General features: G+C 30.4%; 1 protein-coding gene across 1 annotated transcript in view; it reads left to right on the top strand.

Annotated features, from left to right (window-relative positions):
• The first annotated feature begins 1,797 nt into the window (after positions 1-1,797).
• LOC142329744 (structural maintenance of chromosomes protein 1A-like) overlaps positions 1,798-20,150 on the top strand; it is a 58,173-nt gene continuing 39,820 nt past the window's right edge. Inside the window, exons 1-6 of the mRNA XM_075374491.1 lie at positions 1,798-1,977; positions 6,329-6,449; positions 9,973-10,072; positions 14,031-14,179; positions 16,431-16,599; positions 19,639-19,851. Of these exons, the coding sequence (XP_075230606.1) occupies positions 1,866-1,977; positions 6,329-6,449; positions 9,973-10,072; positions 14,031-14,179; positions 16,431-16,599; positions 19,639-19,851 (864 nt within the window). The 5' untranslated portion in view covers positions 1,798-1,865. The remainder of the gene's footprint in view (positions 1,978-6,328; positions 6,450-9,972; positions 10,073-14,030; positions 14,180-16,430; positions 16,600-19,638; positions 19,852-20,150) is intronic.

Genomic DNA, 20,150 nt, shown 5'->3' with positions numbered 1-20,150 from the left:
ATTATAAAGTTCTATATAAAACAGTCACACAAACAAGAATAAAAATTATAGCCCTGAACTAAGTTGCATTAAAACTTAAATCTATGGGAAGATTCTCGGAGTTAGTTAATATATAGTTAATTAGATTTGTAGAAATAAGTTCAATACTAGCATAAATGGTAAGAAATTATACCTTTTCGACAGGATTCTGAGAGCATTCTGTAAAAAGGAAAGAGAATGATTCCTATCAACTATAAAATTTTTTGTAACTCATAGTCATTCACGGTAAAGCTCTAATTACATTCATGAAGGCAAGTAAAAATTTTCTGTCCTGCATTCACAAATAATTCTATTGTTTATCTTATGTATAATGTAATAAAGTGAAAAAAATTACTGAGTGAAAAATTAATGAATTTTTATGATAGTATTAACAAAAGAATCATTAAGCTATTTAATAGTAGCTTAGTTAAGTAATTACTTATACTACTACTATTAATTAATAAGTAAGACTTAAGTTAAGCTACTACTCACAAATTTTTTTGTCTAAACCGTATATAAATGGATTTATTATTATTAGTCCATTTTTAAAGTACTCATCTAATTTTGTACAATCCATTTATAATTTTAATTTGATTCAATTTATTAGAATTTTTTTTTGTATTTAAAGAAAATTTTGATTAAAAATGTCTAATGCAAAAAAAAATAAGTGGCTAGGAAACCAAATTTAAGATGATACTTTGTTTTCTTTTACTAATGTTTTAGAATTCATTTTAAATTATGTGACAACAGAGAAGTAACTGGTGCAAATTATAACTGTTTTGTTGCTAGTAATTAGTGTATTAACTTTCATATAATAATTTCTACAAAAGAATAATATGAATTTTAAATAGCCATTATCAGTAAAAATGTTTCATACCAATAACTTGTACAATTTTTTATTTATTTTGGCAAATACATATTTATTTGTTTTTATTAAAATCTGAAATAAAAAAAAAAAAACATAAATAATATACACAAATTAAAAACCCAGAATTTATCTTATTAGAAATTAGATAAATTAAAGTTTCAATCTGCAAGTAAAACTGCCATAAGTTAAATTTCGTAATACAACTTCCTATCCCTTTTAGAACATATTTTGATATTTTAGTCTCTCTTATACTGATTATACTGTATTATGCTAACTCCCTGGTGTTTAGGTAAACTTTTTTGTTGCTCCAAACTAAAATTTCTTGGAAATATTTTGACAAATTATATTCATTACGTTACACCAATAATGAATAGTAATTATTATAATAGAAAAAAATATCTTTAAATTGTCCTTATAAATATCGTAATTTTTCATTAAAAAAAATCATGCGGTAAAAAATGGCGGGTCAAATTGGGCGTACCTCGTTCTTTTTTTGAATTATGTTAAAAAAGAGTTTTCATCTGGATTTATGTAACTGCTAGCTTAGAATATATATTTATTTCTCCGGACCGATATGCTGTTGGCATAAAAATTAAATTTGTAACTTTTTAAATTAAATTTTTTCTTAGCGTAATGTGCAATGCACGTTTTATAATGTACATATCAGAATTATTTAATCCAACATTGGGAAAAAATGTTGAATAATGATATGGTGCATCAAAAAATTAATGTTAGATCATTTTAAAATATGCAAAACATCATTTCTAATTATTATAAATAATTTAGTGTTCTATTTTCATTTATTTATATTTAAAAAAATAATTTCAGAGTAATACACTCACTCATTGTAGGGTGATATTTTATTTGTGTTGACAAGCCTGCTTGTAACTTAGGTCAGGTTGCCTGAATTTTTCAGCCATTAGTGTGTTAGTTTGTTTTGAAGAAATAGAAGGGTACGTGTACTCGTTAACTTGACAAAATGCCACCAGTGCTGCATAGTATAGAAGTGGATAACTTCAAATCCTATAAGGGGAAGTTCACGATAGGACCTTTAAAAACTTTTACTTCAGTTATCGGACCAAATGGTTCAGGTAAATATTGTGATATTTACAACACTTTGTAATGTTCATTTTTTGTTTTTCACCATTTTTTTTTTTTTGTAATATCTTTCTTAAGTGATATTTTAAAAGAATTTTAATCTGATGCCCCGATTGCTTACTGGTGCACATTATGACCAAACTGTTCTGTTATTCGTTATTTACTGTATTTGGATTGATAGTAACTTCATTAGCAAATTGATTTTTCATTAAAAAATTATATCTTTTGTCACCACAATAGCTGGGCATAAAAGTTATCAAAGAATTGATAAAGTTAACAATTCGTTGATAACTGTATGCGAGTGTATTTTTGGAGCCTGTGATTGGTACTGCTATAAGCAATTAACTTTCTCAATAACAGGTATAGAAATCATTGTGCATATTTGTTTATTTTATGTTAGTGAGGAAGGTTTTACTTGTAAATTAATGTTAAAAGTTCTTTAAATGTTATAAGACATGAAATCTTAAAATTGTTGAAATTCACATCCTTAGTTTATAATACAGTTTTATGTGAATAAAAGTATTCCTACTTATAATTTTTTTTGTGTACCTCTATTACTGTTATATGAAATAAACAATTGCTCTTGTATTGGACATTTTTAATGTATTTTTTGCACAGATTTTTGGTTTAAATCACAATGGAGGATTATGTGTATTGGGAGTAAATATTGATAGGAGTATTTTGTTGTTTTTTTTCTATTCGGTTTTAATTGCCTCTATTATTTTTATGTTGGAAGCACGGTTAGTTTTTTTACATTTTAGTTTATACTTGAGTTTCTGTTTTCACTTATTATCAAGTTTTTGTTAAGTAGATAATCAATTTTTAAGGTGTTAGAATTTTAATTCATCACAATTTTTTTTTGCCTGTAAGTTAATCATTCTTGTAAAAACATACTTTTGCATTGCTTATATTTTCATTCAGGCTCCAATTCTGTAATTAACGGACAAAAGTTTTATGAATTTGCTTTAAAATTAATGCTCTTTTCATTCATACATTGAGTCATCAAATTCCATTACATCTCTTATCCACTTTACAAAACTATAGGAAAATCACACTTTTCATTCAAAATGCTATTTCTACACCTCAAAATATGTAAAATACTTTTTGTTATTTGTAAAATAAATAATTGAATACATTAAATTGCACAAAACAGCTAAGTAATTCATATTTTGCTTAATATATTAAAAGGGGTGCAAACAGCACGGTTTAAAACATCATTTTATTAGTTAAAATGTAGTAATAAGAAACATATTTAAACATTTTAACATGATAATAAAGTCTCTTTCAATGTTTCTCAACTTTTAGTTCACTACTCAAATTAAACTACATTGTCAATATCATACATAGAGCCGCCCTCTTCTTTATTTTCAGAATCTTCTTGTGGAATTTGTTCATTAGTGCAGTTGAAGCAGGTGCTTACCTTCATTTTCCTTAGGAGTGTAGCTATTTCAACTTTTTTAATTGCAGCACTATTTGCAATCATTGTTTGTACTGGTTTGGCTTGAAAAACTTTTTGGCAAATCCACAATTGATCATGTTGGCTGCTTTCCCTTAAATAAGAGCAGAAGCTGTTGGAATATTCCCTCGTGTGATTATGAATCATTTAGTGGGAGCAAAATGAAAGTGCCAGTTACATGGGGATTTCATTACAGCTTGAGCTGGCATTTTCCGGTCAAAAACTTCAAAGTCAGTAGAAGTTTTCAAAACAGTTCCATGCTTTTCAAAAACATTATAATTTCTGTAAGATTGTCTGCCATGTTGTAACTCTTCCAGTGGTCAAGAGATATTTTGGAAAAATAGATGCTACTTTTTCTATTTGTTAAATAGGAAGGTGGATGTTATGGTCCTGAAATGCTTTTGATTTGTAATCTGGAGGTATTCAAGAATCATAAACAACCAAAACAATACATTCCAAAAAAAGTAGACAAGAGACATTTTGGAACTGGCCAATTCAAGTAGGCAAATACCTATTTACTTTTTTTATACAAAAATACTTCTTTTTTTTATTAAGGTTCAGTTTCATTCACTTTATGTTTATTTATTTTTTGCTACAGTTTTATCAAATCAGTAATGTTCTGCAATTTTTACTTTTCTTCTGATAATTAATTTTCACAAAAAATAGCCAAATTGTTCACTTACCAGGAATTGTCTTTACAGGATCAGCAAAAAATTGTTTCCTATACATAGATTTCAATTAAAAACATGCTGTCAAAAGAGATAAAAGATTGAAATAAGATTGTAAAATACTGTATTTTATAACAATATTTAATAATATTTACCCTAAATATTATATAAAGTATTTCTAGTGAGAACAAATTTTTGTATTCTAAAATTCCTTTTCAATTTGTTTGATGGAAAAATAACTAAGTGTTCTGATTATTTTCTGCACAAAAAATATTCTTTATTACTTATATAAATATTCATATTTAGATATTAAATTATGTGCCATTGAAAACTATTGATTAGTAATTAATTACATATGATTTATTCAGGTGGATGCTGTATTGTTATTTTGTTATTATTAGATATTTTCTGTTTCTTTTTCAGTTAAAAAATTTTCAGAAATTTAATTAGATGTTTTATTATACCACGGTAGCAGTGACAAGTTTGTTGAACAACGATACTTCTATTTACGATGTATGATAATAAGCAACAGTAATTATATACAATTAGGGACTCACCTTGGATTTTGGTGAAATATGGAATATACTTTATTTAGGACCTAAGATACTCTCCATAAAATAAATTATTCATCAGAAATTCCTTTCAGTCAAATTAAGACCATGGTAATTTACTTAGTAACGTCACCATTCAGCGCTGTACAAGTGTATTATACATTATTTTCAGATTTTCAATTTAATATGTAAGGTTAATTAAACAAGGTTAGTGAACGAAGTGAGCGTTAGGTTGTTTGGTTGGGATATGTTGATATCGTACGAAGTTCAGTACTCAGATTGTTAGTGTAATCTAACCTTAATCTTGCATTAAATTCAACTAAACTCTATTAAATTCACTTAATTTATATACTCAATAAATATTGTGTATTGCACATTTACCAAAACCCATGCCTTAAGCTTAACCTAACTTAATTTTGTCATAAGTAAATCTAATCTTATTCTTAACCTAATTTCACCGAAACCAAATTATTTAGTTTGAAAATGTATATTATATTTGTAAGCTAAGGTGCTAAATAATTAAATTTTGTGCGAGTACTCTAACTTACAAGGGACATAACTTGAGTAAAAGGCATTTTCTACGAATGGTTTAAATTTTAACAAATAACTTTGGCACTTACTAATTTGGTACATTGCAGATTTCATCAAAATTGCAGGCAATTCCCTAATTGTATATAATTGATATTGCTTGTCCATTATTCATCGTAATAGAAGTATATTTGTTTAAAACCATGTTGCTGGTACTGTGTTTTAATAAAACATCTAATTAATTTCAGCATATTTTATTAACAGAAAAAGAAACATAAAAAACATCAAATAATGCTCATTATACATATATGCATAATTTGCGTAATAATTATGCACCATTAAAGACTATTGATTAGTAAATTGAATCCTCTTAATTTATTCAGGTGGATACTGTATTGTTATATTGTCATGTTGTCATTATTAAATGTTTTCTAAGTTTATCTGTTAATAAAATATACTGAAATTAATTAGGTGTTTTATTACTACTCCTATAAATTGTAATACTTTTTTCATATCTAGCAAATAAACATTTTTAGAGAGGTACAACTAATAATGAACTCAAATTAATTAAAATTTAAGACATTTGCAGGGATTTGCTGTCAGTAGACGTAAATTGCTTTAGATAGCAGGCTGTTATGTTTAGACTACATCCACATAAAATGTTTGGGTTGAATGTGTTAATACTTGGGTATCAGATGTGGACTGTTGGGAAAATGAAAAGAAATAAGCTTGAGACAATGGAAATGAGGATCTTACATTTACAGTATTATATAACTAATTTTATATTCTGATATGTATTAATTCTATATTGTATATTACTTTATAAAAAAAGATAAGCATTATTGTATTGTATTGTTATTACATGAAGTTAGCCAAGTAGGAATCAACCCAGTTTTAGTCTTGCATTGCTCTCAAAAAAAAATGTGATTGAAGATTAGGATTAAAAATTAATTTTGAGGGATTGGATGTAGAAGTGATTTGTATTGGTGATTTTGTGCTTGAACAGATATTTTTATGCCTTTTATATTTTATAGGTGCTTGATGTTAATGGAGGACACTCACTGTGCTCTAACTGTATGTTGCAATAGGTATGAATAAATAAGTTATTAGTAAATGCAGTAATCATTTCGTTCTTTTAAAGGTAAATCAAATTTTATGGACGCAATCAGTTTTGTGATGGGTGAAAAGACAACTTCATTAAGAGTCAAACGATTAAGTGATCTTATACATGGTGCTTCTATTGGACAGCCTGCTGCTAGGAGGTAAGAAACTGTAGTATTAATTTCTCAGTATTGGATGTACATTCTACGTATGGTACCACTCTTTATGTTAGGAGATCTAGTTTGCTTTACCTGATAAGCCCTTACCACTAGCTGGGCTTTTTTTATAGACATCAGATAGGAAATACAGAGCTTGGTTAGGTTGGTTGACAGAGCCTTGCACAGATTCAGTGATTGGCCAAAATCCGTAGAACACTATAAGGAAAAGAGATAGTGAATCTTTAAGAAAGGTGATGGAAAATGAGAAAGGAAAATCTGCCCTTGTGTGATTGTGTGATTGAGTGATTGTGAATTGGTGTAATCAAATACCTGATGGATTGCTTCATAATATTTAGGAAGGAGAACTTTTTATAAAGGAGATAGTAAGACATTACGAGGATATGATTTTGTGATGACCAGCTCAAAGATGATGCAAAAATAATGTTTTTTAAGATACTAATCAAACATCCTAGAATGGTCATAAGTATTCCTAAGGAAACCTTCATCTGTCCTCAGAATTGTGTGATTGTGGTAAGTGAACTACACAAACTGTCTAGCCAGGTCTCTTCCTTCTAGAGGTTAGTTTGCTTGGCATTTCTCTTGCCACCACCCCATTTGGTTGCCTTAAAGCATGAGACTGAATGTCTGTGCTACAAACGGCTACTGAGCATTTAAACAGTTTGGCGACCACTGTCCTAAATAGCTCATAGAGCTTATCTAACAGCGTGAGCAGACTAAGTGCGGTGGCATACACCAACTGGCTTACGTGTCCCAACCACTCCGTCATATATTTACTAAAATGGGTAGGGGCACCCTGTCAAATACTAAAAATATATATGTATATATATTATGTATATATATGTATGTATATGTATATATGTATGTATATGTATATTATGTATGTATATATATGTATATATATGTAATATATATATATATATATATATATATATATATATATATATATATATATAATTAAAATTTACTTTGTCTAGACAGCAATTTGCTACGAATGCCAGCAAGTACCTGTCCACTGTATTAAAGTGCTTGGATCCTTAATTAGCTGGTGGTCAGCCATAAATCTCTATGTTAGCTTCCCACAGCAGTGCAGTTGGAGTCTTTTCCTTAAATAAACTACTGATGTCGGTTGAACATAGCAACTTCATCAAGGAACTTCCACACAGTCCGAAAATGCGGCTCTCGTCTCATTGACTCGCCGCTTGTGACTGGCCAATTTTCCCCTTGACCTCCAGGGTGGCTCAGTCTCTGGCCCCCCAAGAGCAGGGCAGTCAAACATCAGGTGTTGAGACTGGACCTCCCAGGCGCACAGCTCGTCAGCTGCCAGGTGGAACTGAAACAGATATTGGTTCAAATTAACATGGTTGGTGAGGACCAGGGCACCCGTGTCCTTAAAAATGAACTTGAGTTATATTATCTTTCCAAATCCCATATAAACTTGTGCATGGACATCCCTTAGTCGTGGTGTTCCATTCTAGCTGTCGTGCTTCCATCGCGAGGCTCTTCAGGCAGGAGATGGGCAACTGAATGAAACTTAGATCTGGTGTATTGTGATAACCGTTCTGTTCCAGTACTGGCCTGGTCTGAAACCGCATCCCAGTTATCTCGGCCTCCCAGCCTCTTTGTAAACTCAACATGGTTGCTCAAACTTTCACCACTAAATCGATTGGGAGAGGCTTTCCCAATACAGTGTGTAGCCTCATAGAAGGTTGCTTTAAAAACACCAGTGCACACAATAAAGGCTCTGTGCTGGTCACTCCTTAATTTTCAAAAAGTGCTCTGTTCACATCCAACTCATGCGCTCAAATGGGCACCACGTAAGCGGCCATGGTTTTGAAGACACCTTGGTACACTATGTACATTTGATGGCCAGACAACCCATAGTCCATCTGAGCAATCCTCCTAAGTTTGTGCATCACTGAGATATGGCGTCTGCCACTACTTGCCTAATGTGGTTGCTGAACAGCAACTTCTCATTAAACAAAACACCTAGGTACTTATGAACTCTCACTCAGTTGATATCACAACCTTTATACTTAATGTGGTGGTTTCAATTGTACGATAATTTGTCTGCACCTTTGAGAAGCGTGAACTTCATCTTGGGCACAGAAATATTTAAATTTTGAATGTCCATCCAGCCTTTCATGGTTGACAAGGCTGCTTGCGCTCGATTTTCCAGCTGCAGTCATGAATTACTACGAACTAAAAGGAGACAGTCATCGCCGAAAGCCTGGACCGTGACCCCTTCTGGGAATGTCACTCCCAGAAACCCGTCAAATACCAGGTTCCACAGCAGGGGACCAAGAACGGAACTCTGCGGAATTCCCCTGGTGACAGATTTTTCCACAGCTAGGTGCGCATCTTTAAACAGAGTCGTACGATTAGACAAATAGTCATGTACTACGTCCTGCAGGGCTACAGGAACATTGCAGCATTCTAACTCATAGAGGACGGAACTCCAACACTAGGAAGGAAATGCTGTCTCTATGTCTATAAAAATCTCCAAAACATATTTACAGTTGGCGCTCCTCTAGAGGTTATATAGCTTATATGTTTTTTCTTTTGCTTTTGGTATGTACATTTTTAATTTATTAGTAATAAAAAAGACTTATGCAATATTAAGTCCACCATTTGTGCTGATGCTATATATCCATCATTATTTTCTGATTATTTATTACTGTTTAGTATTAGTATAATTATATTACCATTAGCATAAAATATAAATTTTTTATTTTTACTAAATAAGGCCTTAAAAATTGATCCATCTTTAGTTGTGATAAAAGTTTTTGTTAAAATGTCAGTCAGTGGAATGATATCATTATGTAATCACTTAGCTATGTTAAGACTGAGTTAGAGAATGAATCAATCAGATTTGGTCTTGTTACAATAAAAGTGAATATTGTATATAGTTAAGTACATCTGATATTCATTATATTTTTTTCTAACAAGTAAAGATGACAAAATTGTTTTAAAATGTTTTATGATTGTATTATTAGAAAATTATATATTATGCTACTGGTAGTGTAATATTGCTGGTTGATACTGGCCCAAAGGACTATGAAAGGCATTTTTTTTATTACTAAAAAAAATAATTTTCTACACAAAGACAAAAATGTTATTTACATACCATATTGCATCATATTTATAATAAAATATTGTTAACTGTTCTATAGAAAGTAATAAGCTTAAGTATCTCTTTGGGACTGTTGTGCTCAGCTTCTCTCTTTTATTGATTATGTTCATACGATATTGAATTTGATGTTATTTCAGTTCAACATTTTTATTGCCAAGTATATTGCTTTGATAGTGTATGTGAAGTTTCAGTAAACATTTTATTGCCAATTTTATTTTTGATAAAATCCATATATTTGAATTAAATTGTTAATATTCCTTTTGTATACTGGTAATGATGAACATATTTCTTTTATATAACTGTAAACTAGTATTTTAATTTGCTTATTTATTAGTAAAATTTTTAATTTTTAACATTATAAAATAATTTTTTTAGTGCTGCTGTGACTGCTGTTTTTTTAATGAAGGACGGAATTGAGAAACGTTTTACTAGAACTGTACAAGGCACATCATCTGACTACAAAATCAACAGAGAGGTAAGTGTATTAGTGTAACCTTATATGGTCGTAGGTGCTGCAAAATTTGTTCAAATGGTTGTTGATTGTTAAACTTGGTTTGTGACAGTGACATCTGTAATCTTTAGTAAACTGACATAGGGTTTTTTGTTTATTTATCTTACCTTATATTTTATTTATGTTTTCAGTTTACTTCTTTCTAGGTCTATTAGCTTGTAGGTTTAATACAAAATGTAAGTCAGCTTTAGCTTAATCTGCAATTTGTCTAATAGAACAGCATCAATGTATAGTTTTTGTGAAAAACTCCAGAAATGTTACAAAGAAATGAGTGTTACGTTATATATTGTGAAGAATATAGCAAAGAATATATAGCCACTTACTTTATGTGTAGGTCCTCTTGCTTTTATTTACAAGCATGGTTCATGACATATATTTTAATGGCGAGGATTTAATGAAGTATTAATTAGTTTCTTCTTTATTTTTAATCATGATGAGTTTCATGAAATTAAATAATATTGAAATCTGTGTTCTGGTGTTAGTTACTAAGTTTCATATATTTAAGGACCCTAAGAAATAGACATAAATTTTAATTTAAATTCCATCACCTTTGTAAAATGTGTGAGTTGTCTAACTTATTCCACTGCTAAATTCTTTTTCTCTACTTACCTGCTGTGCTGATTTTTTAAAAAATTGTTTTGAATTTATTAGTATATAACAGTCTTATAAGCATAGCTAGTTTTTTAACTCTATGAGTTTTGTAACCCTGAAAATATGTAATGACACCACGTCTAAGCAAGCAGCATATAAATGACACCTACAGTTATGCAACACTTCTGTTACATTGCTTTTTGGCATATATTTTTCCATTTGTTCTTGGATGCTATTCAGTGGATTTTAAAATCTATGGTTTAATAGCCTGTCAGAGCAGTGTTAGGCTGTCTTCTTAGGTTATAATTTTTTGAGATTATAATATAATTTTCCAAAACGTTACTTCATATTTACATTTGAGATTTTTTTTCTTTTCTGAGTAATAGTTTTCTGATTCACAATAAAAATTACAAAAATTTTAGAAGATAAATGGTAATTCATTTTTAACTTTACAACATATATAGGGCTACCATTAGTTATGGGAAGATAACTTTTATTAGAACATGTAAATATGATTATAAAGTTACAGTACATGAAAGGTTTTGACAAAAATTATAGTAACTAATAAAGTTTGTCACAAGTACCCTGCATTTAATTGTAAAAATGGTATTAATTTAATATATTCTAAAAATTGTTTTTCGGGTTGTCAAAAAAATATAACTGTATTAAAACATTTTTAAAAGACTTTTTTATTTTAAAATATTTAAATTCTAAGAAATGATCATACATATGTATTTAATTATGTAACATTTTAAAATAATAATTGTTAAAAGTATAGTTGAAAGAAGTAGTTGTTAATCTAATATACTTGCCTGTTCTTCACCAAATTCAATTTTGCCTAGTTTTCTTTCGCACAAGCTGCTGCTGGTTCCAGAAGTGGAAGACTGTAATTCCAATATGAAACAAATGAAAAAAATTAAGTTAAAAGTTTCAATATTAATATTACAAAATTATAAGCATTTTTTAAGCATGCTAGTTATATTGCATTCCATTTTTTAATTGAATTTAACATAATCTTTTACTTTTAAACATTCTCAAATACGAAGAAAATCTACTAAACCAAGTAGAATATCATTGTACATATTTCAATATTAAATGAGAATTTAAATAAAATAAACATAAAAAAATGAAGGCATACTGAATTATACTTTTGAGAGCTATGAATTGGGGCCTAAAAAAAAATCACGTCAAAAACAAATTTCATTAAATGATAACAAAACTATAATTGTGTAATTTTATAAGTAAATTAGGCTTTTTTATACTTTTCTATGATAGATTTCAAATACTAAAAAGTAATTTTATTTAGTTTTGTCTATATTTGAAGAAATTTTAAAAAAGTAAAAATATTTTCTAAATATTTTTTTTATTACTAATAATTTAATATTACAAATTTGTAAAGATCCACACTCATCAAGGTCTCAAGAATGCCACTTAACAAACAAGAGAAAGCTATTTTGAAGATCTGTACTGAAAAGAATGTTCTTTCCTATGGCTTGATGGAAATACAGAAAGTCCCTCAACGTGAGGAATCCTGCATAACCTGGTGAAAATTTTATTCAGGCTCTCTCTTCAAACAATATACAAAAAGAGAATGAATGCCAGATCTTGCAAAAAATGACCAAATTGTTAGAAGCTTGTTAGCATGGCTACTAGATTACAGATTTGAGTATTGGAAAAAAAGTAACTTCTGCTAGAAAGTCCGAAATCCACCACTGAAATCCACCACAGTCAGTTCATCACCATAGAAAATTCTGTTGCACCAACTCAGCTAAGTACCAAAATCTCTATGAAAGGATCTACTAAAAAGTTGTCGCCTGGTATGATATTTCTGGTCTCCCAGGCTTTCATGTCCCCACCACCAACCATCTTGAGGACACTTCGAGGATATGGAGGTTGAAGAAGTGAAGCACTTCTTAAAAATCATTAATAGTAAAGCTGGATTGTATTTGACATATAATCTATACACAGAGTTTTGCATATTAAAGAAAAATAATATTTTTATGGGTACCAGTATTATTCACTGAAATGTTTGCAGTCTCTGTTATCGCCGTGAGTATATTAAAATCCTGCTAAAGGAAGAAAACCCTTTAATAATTTGTCTGCAGCCCCATATAATGTGTCCTTTTGTGGATACGTTTGTGAAAGATGCGACTATCAAACTGAGAAGAGAGGGCATGAAAGTATGCTATTTTCCTGAAGGAAATCATAATAGCCTCCTGTTTTCCGCTAGTAACAAATATCCCTGCAGTCTTGATGAAGGTATTGGCAGCATTCAAAATGAATATCTGCAATTTATACGTTCCTTCAAATTCCGAAATCATTGAAAATGATCTGTCCAATTTGGTTTTCCCAGATTCCTCTACCCTGCGTAATAGTTTGTGATTTCAGCACCTATCATTATTCATGGAGTTTAACATCATATTTATCCTGAGGCAATATAGTTGATCGACTGAGGCAGAACATAGGTCCCTGCATGTTGAATGATGGATAGTACATATTTTTATCATCTTCATCATGTAAATTTTCATGTATCAATTTATACTTGTGTTCAGCAACCTTACTCCCACTTCTTTCCTGGTGTATTTCCAAAAACCTCTTCAGAAGCAATCAGAGATCATACTAGATTATCGTCTGTTGATCATGTAGTCTTGGAAGCTGTTGCTCAAAATGCCTTTTTTACTTTGCCAACACCTCCAGAAATAACTGTTGAGAAGTGTCTATTATTTGCCATTTGCAAAAAGGGCACACTTGGTTCACTCATGGATATCTGATGAATCAAACAGGTAAACGTGTTTGTGCTCTCTGTTACTGCCAACTAATAGAGTGCCAGAGCCCTGTGGAATGTGTGTGTTATGTGGCATTGCATTGCAAGGTTAAAGTAGGGACTCACACATGAAATGTGCTAGGGAATAATGAAATGATGCTGTCTGATGTTTAAAATTTCTTAGGGCCGTCCGCTTATATTCAAATATTTGAATTTTAATACAGTATGTTTCAACTAATTATACCACTTGGTGTATTTCAGATGGTAATTGTATTGTATTAATATAGTTTATTAATGTAATATTAATAAATTATGTAACCAAGGGTGACACTTCATTTAGAACACAGGGGAAAAAATAATGATGTAATATAAAGTGTGCAGGAAAAATAAACATAATGCATAATAAAATAAGTAGAATTTGTTCATGGATGTCTTTTTTTTATTTTATTTTATTTTACTTAGTTGACATATTTATTCCAGAAAAATTCCTTTGGTGTTTGTCCTCTTAATAATTCATGTATTCTAAATCATTTTTCTCATTATAATAATTTTTCTTTTTTATTTCAGCCTGTCACTACTCAAAAATATCTTTCAGAATTAGAAGCAATTGGTATTAATGTAAAAGCAAAAAATTTCCTTGTTTTTCAAGGTGCTGTTGAATCTATTGCCATGAAAAATCCAAAAGAGAGAACTGTTCTTTTTGAAGAGATCAGTGGGTATGTATATTTTGTTTTAATTTATTGCTGTATTTATTTGGTTTGGCTTACAAGTTACATACTTCAAATTTTCTATTGTGCAGTTATATATAATGGATACCTATCTGTTAGGAAGTAAAGATATTATTGCAATGTTAAGTTATTTTCTTCCTCTGTGCACCTATTGATGCAGGAACTGCATGGATAATACAGTATCTGTACAGTTGTATAATACAATGCTACCTTAGATAATAAGCAGACAATAAGAATCACTCTGTTCTAGGTAGTTAAACTTTTGAATGATGTCGTTTCTAGTTGTCTTTCCTTTTCAGGCAACCCTTTTGATTACTGTTCTAAAAACTTAGATTATGTTTTTAGTTAGTTGAAATTGGGAATTTAAACAAATTTGTAGTCTACGCAAGATATATGTGAGAATTTTATTAAAACCTAGTTTATAAAAAAAGTTTTTAATTGAAATCATAGTCTTTTGAAATTAACATTTATTTCCTTTATAAAACATTTTTAATACTTACTTCGAACTACAGGGTCAGTCCCTAGTATGAATCATTGTGCTACTTCTGTCTAGTTCTTCATAAAAGTAAACAAACTATAACTGAAAGGCAGTTTAGAATGCAATTTAATGTAGAGAGTTGTAACTGTTCTTTTATTGGTAAAAAAGTTTCATTCTTTTGGCGTAGTTTGGGATGATAAACCTCCTGGAAAACCACGAAATGTGAGAACTCAACATTGTTGTGTACATGTATCAGTCCAACAGAATCCTGGGTGTTCAATTTAAAAACATGGCTCAGACTTTAAGTTATCAGAGGCAGAGTTTTGTAGTATGTTTCATGATTTGAGATTGTCACCGTACAAGAATTGAGTCATAATAGAAATAATCATCATGACTTTTTCAGTTGAAAGATGTGATTCTGGATATTTGTATAGATTTTTTATGAGTAATGAAATTCATTTTTATGTTAATGGAGACAAATGAAGGGAACATTGATTCTGGGTTACAAACAACCCTCAGCAAACCCATCAAAAATTGCTCTTTTTAGCCAAGGGCACAGTACGATTTGTGATTTCAACATTTAAATTCAAGGTCTATAGTTTTTTAGAGATGGATAAGGATGAGCAATAACTGTTCCAAGCCAATCCTTTATGTGAATCTCATTTTTTTATTGTTTATTTTAGGTGGTCTGTTTCCAGCTTGTCTTACTCCTATTTGTGATATTTCATGAACGGCTTGCTCTTGGGTAATGATTTTTTTCTCTTGGGATATCTCAAAAGTAAGAGTTTTTTTCTTCAGACCCAATAAATTCTGTCTTTTAATTAAACCGACATAGGTTGAATTGAAAGAGAGAAATCACAACTTGTGGGATTTTCTATTGAAGTGGACATTTCAATGATTCACAACGAACAAAGTAGAAAAATCACAGTCCGCACACTGTGACACTTGATGTGTACTGAGTATAGAAACATTTTGACGCCAAGATGGCGGCTCTATCTCCATCCATCTCCACGCTAGGCACAAACGTAAGTTACTCTCTGGATCGTCTTCGTAAATATATAAATAATATACTAAATGAACTGGTGCAATTCAGATACCAAACAATTTTCAACCAAAGTCTTTTACATATTTTTTTGCCCAATTAAAATACCAAGATAATTTTTTTTCTTAAGGTGTCTTTCATTGTAATAGTTTTTTTTTTTTTAATAATTATGACATTTCATTAACATTTTTAATACTTTTTGAATTGAATGTTTTGTTTTGTTTTGTTGTAATATGAGATTGCAATTCTGGTAAAATAGTACTTTACTAGAAATGTCTGCATACTTGAAAGAAATTGAAAAAAAAAAAAATTTAAATTTCATCTAGATGAGCTTCTGTACTCATTTTCAATGATATTAGCAGTAAATATTTGTGGATGATATTTCTCTGTACTTACCGTGCAAATGAAGTTATTTACTACTGATGATGTACCCTGCTAGTAGGTAAAATATCAGTAAACTATCTTGATGTATTGTCTTTTCTCACCCAATGTTATATAATTTTCTCATCGGAGACGATTTCAAGTGAAAAAACAAATGTAATCAGCTAATGCATAATTGGGATCAGCTGGTTTTTGTAGGCATTAGGGGAGTTCATCTAATATTAATTTGGAGTGATGGACATGGTAAGTATATATATATATATATGTTTGTAATATTTTATTTTGCTATGTTGGTTGTGCTTATTAAATAAATGTTATCATTTTATTCTCTGAATTAGGTCTGGTGCTTTAAAAGAAGAATATGATAGATTGAAAGCAGAAATGTTAAAAGCTGAAGAGGACACTAATTATTCATATTTGAAGAAACGTGGAGTTGTTGCTGAAAGAAAAGAAGCTAAACAAGAGAAAGAAGAAGCTGAAAAGTATCAAAGGCTTAAAGATGATTTAGTTAGTATTTATAACCTTATTAATCAAATTTTCTTTTTTTTACATTTTGAAGTAAATTATTCCTTCGTGACTTTAATTATCAATAAAAATATGTTAATATTATTGGTCAAAAACTTACAAAGATCTTAGTTGTGAGTATATTTTTGTTATAATAATGAACAATTTGGGTCAGTAAAATGCATATACAAAGCTAGAATTAAATTATTATTGTAAAAAAATTATAATTTTAAAAGAAATGTAATTTGTTCATTATATTATGACATAATGGACTGCCTGCTTTTGACTGAAGTCAGAAAGAAGTTTTTTAAAAAACTGTTTTTAGTTAGAGATTAAATTCTCTAAGAATTAAGAAACTAGAGAATTAAGTTCCTTTTTGTGTGTTGTGAATATATCTGGAAATTTAGGTATGATTTACTTCAGAAATTCAACTATTGATTATTTCATTATTCACCTATTTAATTGTAGTGTTAGTTTCTTGATTTGTATTAAAATAAATTCACAATTTATTTTATTTTTAAAATAGTATAAAATAAATACGGAATTTAGTTGTGTTTTTATATACCCACAATTGTTAATTATTTTTTTTATTGTTTAATTTTGATTATTCTCTATTTTCATGATTCTTTTTAAGTGTTCAGCTTTTTTTACTTACATCGCCAAACAAAAATATTTTGACAACTGTCGTTCTTAATTTAAAATTTTTTATTTTATTTATTATTTTTAACCATGAGTTACAGTCTGTTTTTCGCTTAATTAAATTATCATTTTTACAAAACTTATTTAAATGTTACTACTTATGTAGTACAGTGATGTGTAAGAAGTTTCATAAATAATTTTTCAACAGATATTCTCTATTCAATTTTTTTTTTTTTGAGATTGTGGGCATCTTATTTATGGACATTAGCCCTTGTCTCAAACGAAAAAGAAAAACCTTTTCCATCCTAATAACAAAAACTAGCAACGTGGTCAGAAGACTATTCTTGTCAGACAGACCATCCAGAAATAGACTTGTTATAGGACTTAAAACCCTAAAAGATTGTACGATGACAAGGGTGTATAGAGCCCTTGCCACTTAAACACATACATCCATTTCTTAAGAGATGTCATACCTGTCAAAACCGGTGTAATAATCCCTCATTTCTTAAAAAAACATCCTTAATGAAAATTCATCAAAAAAATTTATAAAACTAACCACATCCATTTTATCTATCACTGTTAAGCCATCCTTTTTTCCTTCTTTCTCCATTCTCCTGACAGCCTTCACCTCCGATTCTAGGATGTCTGAAGCATCAGAGATGGAGTCTTCTGATCCATCTTTGCAATAAACCATGGAGGATCCCTTGCTTGCTATTGGCATCTATTGATACCCTCCCAGATTGTGCGGTAAGGATTAGAGTCTAGGCTTGATGTACTTTTCGCTAAAGTGTTTGGGATGACTACAGTGCTGACTCTCTCTTTTAGAGGCCTCTATGCTTTTAAGGATCTGTTGTTGTTTGTCAAACACACTCTTTTTTTAATACATCATTATCTGTTCCTTCTTGAATCAGTGAATGGGGATTTTTTCAAACTGTACTTAACCACTTTGGCTTCATTTTCTTTCACCTTATTCTTCAGCAAAGAAGAATTCCTTTGTTTGGTCACATTTGCTCTCATATTTACCGTTTTGGGTTATCTTCTCTGGCTGGTTATTTATTAAATTTCTCAATAATATGCTCAACCATACTGGCTAATGCTGGAGAGTTAGATCTGTAATTACATCTTTTGGTTTGATTGAAAGAGGTTGCAGGAGCTGCAGCAACCTGTATGTAGAACTTTATCTTCATGATCTACTTAGTGCAATTTTCCTTTTGTTTCAAAGTAGTTGACCTTTTGAATGATGATGTACCTCTTGAATTGCTATTTCTTCCTTGTTCCACAATTTTGCTAGGTGATGGCCATGAAAGTTTATACAAACGGGTGGATTTCTATACGGATCATTTGGATGCAGGGGCTCACTGCAAGCTCAGATATGTTGCCTTGTAAAATGTGGCACTGTATGTTCAAATCACTGGCATCCAATGCACCATAATGGAGTTAGGATAAAAGGATGTATATCCAGTTTATAGAATTCAGCCTTTATTTTCTATGTACTCTTCAGTTTGTTTGAAGATCAGGATATTTGACATGGAGGGTATAACTTTTCCATTGTGTGTTTAATCATCAGCTTGCAACAACTAATTGTTTATGAATTCTTAACACAATTTCCTCCTCTGTGCAATTCAGCAAGTCCTAGAAGACTACTACACCCTTTGACATACTTAATGTCCAATACTCCAATTTTCTTCACCTTTAGTAAGTGACATTTGTAAATCGTTGACGGTTTCAGTAAACAGTCTAACTGCAGCCTTTCAAATCTCTTTTACTAGTCCTTCAGCAGCTTCAATGGACTCTCTTGCCAAAATCTCCTTTCCTTTTGATAACCAAATATTTTGGTACTGCTGTGCTGGTTTTTGGTCAAAATTTGGTTCAATCCATCTTTTGCACTTTTGTAAACTCTACGCTTTTTTCTTTGCTTTGTTAATAAAGACAAAGGCTCTCCTGGATGATGGTTTTCATGTGGACCCTCTACCACAGAATATGTAAAAGTAGAAGTTTCCATGCATGAAAAGATGCCAGTCAACATGTCACAAGGTGTAGGCGGACAGGCAGTTGGGCTAGTCACAGATGATTGATCCTGCCTGGGTTTTCCCAGTCTGCTGCCTCCCTCAGATTTAACCCAAACTGGGGAGTCAGGTACTGCCTGAGCTGCTATACCGATATTGCAGGGCTCGCTTGTAGCAGTAAGGGCTCTGATACCCTTACTATGAGACAATCTCTGCCAAGAGCCAAAGTGACTGACTCAAAAAAAGGAATTGCTATTATTTTTATTGTTGACATTGGAGGTGGTGATGTTGTTAGTGTTGATGCTATTTTTATTGTTATTATTATTTTTATCTTTATGTTACTGTGTATAAAATGTTATTTTCTTTGTATAAGTTTTTTTTTTAAATTTTGTTAAAGGTTGAAAAAGAAATTGAATACCAGTTATTCAGATTATACTACAATGAAAATGATATTAAACATTATGAAAATGAAGTGGAGAGAAAAAAGAGAGATGTAGAAAAAGTTGAGAAGAAAAAAGAAAAAGCAGAAGAAGTATTAAAAGAGAAGAAAAAGGAACAAGGAAAAATAAATAGAGAATTAGCTAAAATTGAACAAGAAATACGAGAAATGGTAATTACAATAATTAGTTTATTTATGGATATTCTTGGTTCATTAAAGTTAAAAATAATTAGTTTGTGATAATGAGTTATTTTAAGCGATACTTAACTGTTGGATGATGAATTCTGCTAGAATAAATCATCCGATTTATTAGAAACAAGCAAGGATACAGTGCTAAGTGAAATTAAAACCTTTGCTACAATTTTGAATATGGTATAGAATATAAACAATAGGTTCACACATCATTTAAAGATCCACTTATTTTAAAAACCAGTGTAAAATTTGACATTTTGAATGCAAATATATTATTG

Source organism: Lycorma delicatula, chromosome 9 (assembly GCF_047948215.1).
Source record: "Lycorma delicatula isolate Av1 chromosome 9, ASM4794821v1, whole genome shotgun sequence".
NCBI lineage: Eukaryota > Metazoa > Arthropoda > Insecta > Hemiptera > Fulgoridae > Lycorma > Lycorma delicatula.
The sequence above is the reverse complement of the archived record's forward strand: the minus strand, read 5'-3'. Positions and strand labels throughout refer to the sequence as shown.